This window comes from Apus apus, chromosome 1 (assembly GCF_020740795.1).
Source record: "Apus apus isolate bApuApu2 chromosome 1, bApuApu2.pri.cur, whole genome shotgun sequence".
NCBI lineage: Eukaryota > Metazoa > Chordata > Aves > Apodiformes > Apodidae > Apus > Apus apus.
In genome coordinates, this window is record NC_067282.1 from 179,014,774 (window position 1) to 179,024,773 (window position 10,000).

The 10,000-nt window shown below is 38.2% G+C and overlaps 1 protein-coding gene across 5 annotated transcripts in view; it reads left to right on the plus strand.

Annotated features, from left to right (window-relative positions):
- The window catches only part of FOXP2 (forkhead box P2), a 422,240-nt gene that overhangs the window by 233,246 nt on the left and 178,994 nt on the right, over positions 1-10,000 (plus strand). For all 5 annotated transcript variants that reach the window (XM_051621652.1, XM_051621617.1, XM_051621633.1 and 2 more), the window contains one exon: positions 6,391-6,568. In XM_051621652.1, the coding sequence (XP_051477612.1) occupies positions 6,401-6,568 (168 nt within the window). In that variant the 5' untranslated portion in view covers positions 6,391-6,400. The remainder of the gene's footprint in view (positions 1-6,390; positions 6,569-10,000) is intronic.

Here is a 10,000-nt window from a genome sequence, read left to right on the forward strand (position 1 = left end):
AGACTGGGAAAAAGAGGGAGATAGGGGGTGAAAGAAAGGAGTGTGTTTTCTAAGGTGGGGTTTCCCAAGCTGTCGTTGCTCAAATAAGAATCTTACCCTGAAATTGGCTGCTCATTTCTCTGTGGGCTGCAGGTAATGCACTCGAGCAGGCTTGTGGCACTACCCTCTGTGTAAGGTACACACCTTACAATACTGTGCAGACTACTCATATAGATAACACTGGCCTTTGCAGAGACTTTTTTTTTTTTTTCCCAGCAAGCAAAAATAAATAGCAGGTGGAAATTAGTTAGAACTTACTTGCTGCTTGGGCAAGTGATCTGTTGTTTAATAGTTGGATGAGTGTGACAACATATCCCTGAATTTTAGAAAGCAGATAAATTACTGTGCCCAGAACTGGTCTACGATTTTTATTAGTCCTGGGGAACTAAGATGATGCAAAGGGAAAAGATACAGCCTGTAAAATGCAGGGTAGCTTTTAGTTTAAGACTCAATATGATACTCTGCCATCAATACCTTTATCTGACTGTGCCAGTCAGTTAAAAGGATGTTCATTTAAACATCTGATATATAAACAAACCATAGTACACAGATTGTGAGTTATATAGTACAGAAGGAAGTATTTTAGGCAATTCTTGTTTTTTTCAGTTGCAGTTAACTTCAGCACAAATCAATTAGTCTGATTTCTTAAAGCATTCTCATTTCAGCTGAGTGCACCTGCTAAGACAGAATACTACAGGAGGGATGTACATTTTCTTCACCTGGCATTTTTCGGGGGGTGGTGGTGGTGGTGGTGGTGGAAGGTGTGCTGAGCTGCTGGCTCTTGTCTCTAATAAATTAATCTCATTTGTGGTAATTTGTAAAAATCCAGTTGCCAGTTTAATTGTAAATCTGTGTTCAGAAATGGCTTTTGGAGACCCACTGTATGAGTGCCCTTTAAAAAGTTTTGTACTACAGCTTGAATTCTTTACAACAGGAGTTCTTTCTGTGTTGGGATCCACTCACTGTTGTCCCATCACCGCTCTTTTTAGCTATTTTTGAACTGTTACTTTACTCACAACTACTATTTCATTTGTGAGGGTTTTCTAAATAGTAAAGTGATTAATTGGCTTTGAAGAGATGATTCTTTTACCATGAAAATGCTGTGGGTTTTCTCATCAAAGATACTGACTCTGCTTGCTGATGCAGATGTATTCTTTCCAATTGTGCAAAGATACGTCCCATAACTCACAACCGGAAGTTCCGTATTCCTGAAAGACCTTCCGGCACAAGGTGCTTGAGCATACTTTCCATTTTTACCAAGAAAACTTCCTTGAGTAGGTAGTCATGTACTAAACCTAGTAATATAGGTGCTTTATTCTGCACTATTTCAATAGCAGTTGACCTAATTAGTGTTTTAATCATACTGATTTACTTATATATTTAAAAACATGCAATGAAGTAATTTATGTCTCTGCTTAACTCAAGCTTTGAAAGCTAAATGTTTTAGATAAAGAGAAAAAAAAACCCAGCCTTTACAAATACTCTCTTAGGTTGTCTAATTTTTTGTTCTCATACATTCAGCTATGTCCTTAATATTTGGCATTTTGATTTATTAGGCAATCTTAAGTATTAAAGACTTTTAACATAACAGCGCAAGACTTCAGATGCATTGTGCCTTGTGTCAATGATGAATTAATTCCAGCAGAGCACAGAAGTTGCCATTATTTAAGCCTAGCTCCTCACCTGTGCTTTCACATCATAGGGCAGTTTTAAAAGGCCGAATTTTCGGCTGTGTCCTAGGAAGTGAAACAAGGCAAAGGTGCGAGCAGGCCAGGGAATGTCAGGTTCCTGGTACTGAGCACTGTGCGCTACGGGTGTATCTTATCAGCCGGTCAACAAGCATGGGCCTCCAACGCCAGTGCAGGGTCATGGGTCCGGGGTGTTGCCTTGGTTCGGGGGCCTCACCCCAGAGCAGGGCAGGCAGCCGCTCCGGTTTCTGGAGGTGTTCTGGGATGGTGGATGCCGGCTCCGTGTCTCCAGTAGTGACGGGCGGCACGCAGGGCGCTCTCCACTCCCTACGGGTGCAAAGGCGCTGTCACTCGTGGGGTCCAGGACCCACCGGCAGCTGGAGATCAGCCTCTCGTTTGCCTCAGCACCTGGGGAAGTGCCGCGGCGGGGCAGGGGCAGCGCGGGGCCGGCTCCCGCAGACCTCACGGGAGCGCCCGGGGCGGGGCGGGGCGGGGCGCGGTCCTCGGCCGGCGCGCCCCCTGGCGGCAGCTCCGGTGCCGCGCAGCCTCCGCCGCCTCCCGGCCGGCAAGAGCGGCCCCGGGCGCCGGGCGTTGGGCGCCGGCGGAACCCCTACCCGGCAGGGCCAGGCAGGCCCCGCCGCTCCGTGCACCCTGCCATAAAACAGGGAGATCTAATTGAGCTACGGCTCTCTATCCTGCTATTTGTACAAATAAAATACTACGTTTTGGTGCAAAATAAACACAAAAGCACTGTTGTGACTATAACAGGGAGTCATATACTAATTTATATAATAAGTGGTTGTGCACGCTTTATTCAAGATTATGGCTGCAAGAAATGGCATGAATTGCTGGGTGTGTTTAATGCTGGATTATAGCAATTTGAAACATGTCAAACACATGGCTAATGCCTCATGCTTCACTCATTCTTGCGTAAACCTGCATAGCCACCATCCATTATACCCTTGGTAACAACACAATTCTGCGAGTAAATATTGTTACACCAAGTAACCTTTCAATTCAAGTTGTTTAGGAAGAGAAATGCAATCTTGTGCAGTCAGTTCCAGTGTCAGTTTAATGTTTCAAAAGGGAAGTGGTGTAGAGAATAAGTATCTGTACGGTGACTTGCCGGCTTAGAACACACACTCGTGCACGCACACACACGCACACACAGAAGGCATACAGTTCACTCCAGAGGGGGAAAGTAAAACTGTAGCTTGTGACTTCACGGGACCAGTACTTCTTTTTTGGTATTGGGTGATTGCTTGGTTGCCCTGGCAGAATTAGGCATTCAACCTGCAGCGCAACCACACGCTAAAATAATCTACCATTTCATTCTCTCTTGCAAAGAGCAGCAAATATTTTCCCCATGCCTTTGTTCAGAATACCTGGTAGCAGAGCTTATAGCTCACCTTTGGCAGCAAGAGTTTGGGCATCAGAACAGAAGTAGGTGCTGGTGAACGTCTGTGTCTATGGATGTGGGTGCGTGTGTACAGGCATGCCTTGTGTAGGCACACTCGTGACTGACAGCAAGTGTGACAGCAAGAAAAAACGAGAAGGATTAGGAAGTGTGAATGTGTATAAATGTGTGTAAACAGGGACCTGTATAGTTTTTTTTGTCTTTTTTGAAATACTAAACTTTTGTCCTTAGTATCTGGCAGTCATCGTATTTCCTTTGTGTTTATTTATGTTTATTATTCTAACAACCCTCAGAACTGTTGTAAAAGCAAGAAAAAAATTACAGTAGTTTGCTTACTAAGATGTTGCAGTTCAAATTATTCTGCCACCAATAACTGAAATTACTGATACATAGATACCAGAAATGATCCTAATTTAGATGTTTTCAGTGCTTTTATTTGTAAGGGTTTAGAGTTGATAGTACATACCACACATGTATATAGATACACCTGTATACATGTGTGTGTGTGCAAGAGAAAAGACAGGGAAAGAAAGAGATTGTGTGCTCTTGTGTTTTCCAGCAGCCCTTTTTTAGTTGCCAGCAGTGAGAAGGGGGCTGTGGACAAGCAACACAGAATGTTGCTCAACCCAAAGTTTCAGTATTGTTTTGCTTTTAAAAATACCCTTTTGCAACTAGAAAAAGCATTTTATTTTTAACATAGCATTCTAGGGACTCTTTCTTCTTCGTATAAATACTTATTTTTTTTTCCAATTTCACTTTCAAATAAATTAACCTTTCTAATATTGATACTCTATAGTTTTGTTCTCCTTGTGCACAGCTGTTGGGTCAATTTGTTGTTTTCTGTTGCCGGAGTAGTGTTACTGGTTATGTTATGTTAAACCCGATTCTGCTGGCTCACAGATACTTCAGCTTAAAATGCACAGCCCGAACTACACTCTAGGGCTTTGCAAGGATACAAAATCCACAAGACATAAAATCCTTTGGTTAATATGAACTGGAAGATGTTTAACCCTTCTCTGCTAATTATAATGAAAGAGTCAGAGAGATGTAAAAACAGGGGGGGATGATGTATTTATTACATTTTGGAGTGTTTTCTGATGTTTTGATTATCTAACATTTACACCTCTTTGCCCTTTTAATGCACTTGGCTAAATGTACCACTGTTATTGTCTAACGTTCGAATTTGTAAAAGATGAACCTGTCTGTTGGTTAAATCTTTGTTTGACTAAAAGAGGATTAATGTTTGAATTTCCCGAATTTCCAAATCCTTGTAACGATACAGTTGATGAAGTGTTTTAAATAGATTTCCACTCTGATGTACTTGTCTTTTTATTGAAAGTAAATATTGTAAAAATCAGAAAGGGCTGCCTGCTCCCACAGTTGTGGCATACCCGCATTAGAATTTTCATATAACTACTAAGGGCAATCAGACCCTTTTCTCTGAATATTTTAAACATTGTACATGTAAAATTTATGCCTAATTTGAATACTTATTAGCTGCCTAATCTCAGAAAAGAGTATTAGCTTTGTTTTTGCCTTGTAAAATTCATCACTGCATGTATCACATTTTCCATTTCTATTATTTTTCTTTGCTGATGTTCATAAGAGTGTTTAAGAGGGCTGTTTGTTCATAAACACATCTGGTGCTGCTGTTGTTTACTGGGCTATAACAGCTGCCCTCCTTTAGGTTAACTGTGTTCATGTTTGTGTTTTTTGCATCCTGTTTATTTTTGACCAGACCATCTTTGAGAAACTAATATTTTACTATTTTAATTTCTTCACAAAATATGTACTTTCACTTTATCATGTAGGCACTTATTTGTATTAATTCATACAGCATTTTGATTAATATCCCGTGCACGTAGTTGAAGTTGCAATGATCTTTTTCCTGCTTTTTTTTTTTTTTTTACAGAGAAAGGCTTTTGCTCATACTTTGCAAGGGAACAAATAACTAAGTTCAATAATTATGCTAAGCAGCGAGCTTTGCTTCTTTTCCTGAGTTTGCTTTCACATCCCTTTCCCTTCAGAGGTGTCTTTTAAAGTCACAGCTCAGCCAGGTTGTTGTGGGGACTCTAGCAGTACGTTGGGAGTGAGGGTGAGAGAAAGTGAGGTCCATTCTGACCCTGTGAGAGCAGGAAAGGACTTTGTTGGCTCTGAGAAGGGACCTTGACCTTTCCCTATTACAGATACAAAATGTGCCTTGCAATCCTGGTTTGTAAGGGCACGTTGGTTCTTTATTTACTGCAAAGATTTCAACTGATCTTGGCAGGACATCTCATTGCTATCCTGAAAGTACAGTATATTTATGCAGTGAAAATGATAAAACATTTATTACTGTAGAGAAGGTAATATGCATAATTTATGCTGTTTTTAGCACAATCATTAGTGATATTCTTGATAGATTTTATTTCCAGCATTCATATCTAATACATGCCTGGAAAATTAATTTTATATCTTTCATTTATTTGCCTATGTTAAAATTGAGTTTTAAGTCATCTTCAAGTGAACAGTTTGATTGCTGCTCATGCATAAGCTTAATTACTTCCCAGGAAGGACAGTATTAAATGTTTTAAATGTCAGAAAAATAAATGAATATCAGCCGTTTGATTAAAAAAATAGGCAATATCTGACGTGTTTGCAGCAGGAGCTTTTTCTTAAAATGCCTCCAAGGCAAAATTTTATTTAGTCACAAAAAAGGAGAAGCCCATTATACTATTTATCATTGGTTGATACCATATGATTTGTAACACCCTTACAAAATTTTAATTTTGTATGATTAGCTGTGCATCATTAAACAACAGCCTTGCATAAGATATGCTGTAAAATTCTGACAGAATCAAGATAGTGAGTATTTTAAATAAGGCTGTATAGTCATCCATGGTTGTCAAAGCTAGATAATAGGAAATATAGAGCAGTGTGTGAAATTGTGCCTTCATTTAAACGGGTTTTATAGGTAGACTTTAAAATGTAGTCGTTCATAAATGCTATTGACCATGCTGCGTGCATGGTGTGTTATTTTGGCCGTTAAATGTAAGCACACAAAGATTGCTTATAGAAACCATAATTCCGGTGATCAGTATCTGTATGAAAGCAGAGTTTGCATCGCATTTCTTGGTAAACGGCTCCGCGAGGCTTTTTTCTTCTTCTAAAGATGCTGTCTGTGTAATTGGCAGAGAGGGACATCTTGATAATGAAAGTGTGAAGGTGTAACGCGTGTGTTAATTGATACTTCTTAATCACTTTTAGGTATTAAGTCATGATGCAGGAATCTGCGACAGAGACAATAAGCAACAGTTCAATGAATCAAAATGGAATGAGCACTCTAAGCAGCCAATTAGATGCTGGCAGCAGAGATGGAAGATCAAGTGGTGACACGAGCACTGAAGTAAGCACAGTAGAACTGCTGCATCTGCAACAACAGCAGGTAAGTTTGTTTTCCTTCCTGTTTGTTTTTAAACAAATAAAAGGCTGTTTTCAGAAGGGCACCCTTCTGCAGACCCTCTGTGCATGCTGAATGTGAAGTGTCATACAAGTGAAGAGCGTGGGACGTTATTTGTTGTTGTTTTTGTGTACGTTAATGTTGAAATGCTAGGACCCCTTTCTCGAGGCAGCAACATCTAGCTGATTCCGCTGCACACCACTGCGCTCGCCTGGTGATTAAAATCCCGTGATGTATTTATAAAAGTTGTGCCGAAGCCTTGCAGTGCATGTTTTCAGAATCTGTTAGTTTACTGTGCGATTCGGTCGCTTAGGACGTGATGCAGAGCTTTCCACCAGAGGGCCACATTACTTGAGACTTCGCTTTGCTTGCGATGAATTGTTCCAGAGTCGGAGCTGGGGTGAAGGGACCAGAGAGACTTCTCACAATAAAGATGCTTTGCTGTCGTAGGTGTAAATAAAAAATGCTGGTTAGTTCAGAACCACTGAAATGAAAAAGACCATGTGCCTGTCTGTGTGTGCATGAGTGTGGCTGTAATTTGGATGTGTGGTTTTGAAAATATGGGAAAAAGGAGAAGCAGCTTTTCTGTAGGTATGTTTCCATTCTCACTTTTAAAACATTTTTTTTTGTTTCTTTTCTTAGCAAGTTAATGGAGAACTGCTTTTATGTTTAAAACTGTAAAACTAAACCATTGTCTGACTGTTGACACCATCTAATTCTGAGATGCAATCAATTAATTTTTGTCACTGTAAGAATTATTTTCCTTTTAAAACCTGCACAAACATAATTCCTTCTACTTTGTCTACCTAAAGATTTGCCTCCCCACCAAGGGATGCAGATTGTACTGATGTAGTGAAGCCCAAAACAATTGATTTGGTAAACAATTGGGGTCTGATTCTGCAGAGTTTCAGGACCTGCTCTGAACTCCTGAAAGTCTTCAGTGTCTGGTCCTCTAATCTGCTGACACCGCTCAGCACCTTTGCAGTTCAAGCCCTTCATTTGTAAATACTGAGGTTTTTCATTCACTGTCAGGTATTGCATTAATAGAAGGAAAGTTGTCTCCTATGATATAAAATATTACAAAAATCCTGCTTTATAGAAACAAGTTTTAACATGATAGATAAATTACATGTGTACGGGCCTATGAAATAACAGGTCAATAATAGCTCTTAAAATTAAATCATTCCTAGTGATGAATTAAGCAGTGTACAAGAGCTACATTTATAGTTAAATATTTTAAATGGTGACAGAAAATGTGGAAGAATTAAATAGTTGTAGATTGAAATACCAGAAGTTGTTAGGCTTAAGTCTGTACCTTGCTTCAAATTCAAGTGTGTTCTGTTTTAACAATTGAGCACTTACTTACACTATTACAGTCTGAGAAAACAAAGGTTTCATGTCTTCATTAAGTTCTTAGCAGGGTTACACTTAAATACATATACACACTGTTATCTATATATGTACACTGTGTATATTTACTGTTTTCATATACAATTTTATATATACACATACACTTAAGTGAAACAAAAAATTATTTTCATTGAAAAATATGCTATCACCTATGTTCAGGTGGACAGATTATAACAGCAGTTTAAAATCTTTATTGAGAGAGAGTGTATTTAATTGGATAGAATGTTTAGAAAACTAAATTTAAGTGTAACACTTTAAATCACAAAAATACCAACAGAATTATTTGCCACTTACATGTCTTTCAAAGCAGCAGTCCTAGGCATTTGTAGCCAATTTATCCATACAGGCACAGATTCCAGTAGATAGCATTTGCAAAGACCACAGAGAATAACAACTGAAGACAAAAATATCCAGTTGAGTACTAATAACAGACAGGTTCTGAGGGGACAGGCTTAGAAGTGACAATCTTTTCTTCAAAACTGTGATTAGATCTTAAATAAGCAGACAGGCAAAGTAAAACCATGGGTACAGTTAATAGGACTCAAGAGGCATTTTATAGTAGGGTCTGCACCATAGGATTTAAATACAACTTGAGTTAGGCATATAAATCCTGCTATAAAATATGTTGATGTGAAACATAAACACTAGTAAACATGCAGTAGGATGTCCTGTAGGTAATGGGCATAGCTTTATGCTGCTTTTGTTTTTTTCCCCTCTTTATTCTGTTTCTTTTTTTTCTGTTTTGGACGATAGGTCTTTTGAAATATGATTCAAGAAGAAAATGCTGGCTTTATTATTGTCACTGTAGTAACTCTCTAAAATGTTATTTTTAATCTGTGACTTGCCTAACAAACTTTGACAAGTAGAATAACAGAGCAAACCTCATTGTATCTGCAGTTATTATTAAGATTTTTTATTGTTTAAATATGTGCAAGATATAACATACTGATGTCATAGTTTAACATTCTGTTCTTGGCTTTTCTGAGTCATTTTATTGGGGGCCTTCAAATAAACAAATCAAGTTCGTTACAGATTTTTCTGAAGGAAGCAAGTGAATGATTGCAGGTTTTAATACATTTCCTTCAGCTGGGCAGCTACATAAAGAAATGCTAATGCTTAAGAGCAGCTATATCAGCTGACTAAAATCACAAAATAAGTCTTCATTGTGTCATGAATAGGTATTGGGGACTGTTAAACATTAGAAATATTAGACTCTGCACAAAGAGCAACTGGGATAAATTAAAAATCTTAAGTTATATGTGGCTTGCATCTTGCTCAAGCATTATAATCACAAATTGGTGAATTTATAGAAAGTAAAGAAGCTAAAATAATAGACTTCATTAGATTACTTTAAGCAGTAACAAGAAGTTTAGACAATCCTGTTACTGACTTGATGGACTATGTTGTGGTCTTTATATAGAAATGAGAAGTTTGACTTAAATCAGGGAGTTATTACTCATCCATGTATCAAGAGAGAATGACAGTATTTTATAATATATTGTAACATATACTTGGTGACAAATGGATTGGGTGCTGTCACAAGTCATCAGGTCGGCTTTGAAGATGTATGACTAGAACGTAAGCAACTTTTTATCTTAGTGTCAATATTTATCAATTTATAAATATTGCTAAAGTGAATGTAGATTATTATTATTACTAAAATATGATGCAAACTGCAGTCTGCTCAGACTTGTTTCTTAGGCTTTTTTTTGCTTACGACGAGGCTTCCTCTCTCTCATATATATATATCCGTACACTTCTGAGGTTTTCACTTTCATTTTTTTTCTTGTCTGGTAAAATCAGTGTTTGATACTGGAATGTATAATACATGGGAAAAGCATATCCTTGATTAAATACATTGGCAGATTATTCTGCATTAGATGTAGAATTTTATTTTGATATTAAGTTTGTAGAATTAATTGTTTGTGTCACTAAGGTCAAAATAGTTGCTAAAAAAACATGATTGCTTTACAGGGTAGATTTGAGCTTGCATTTTGAGTATTCATT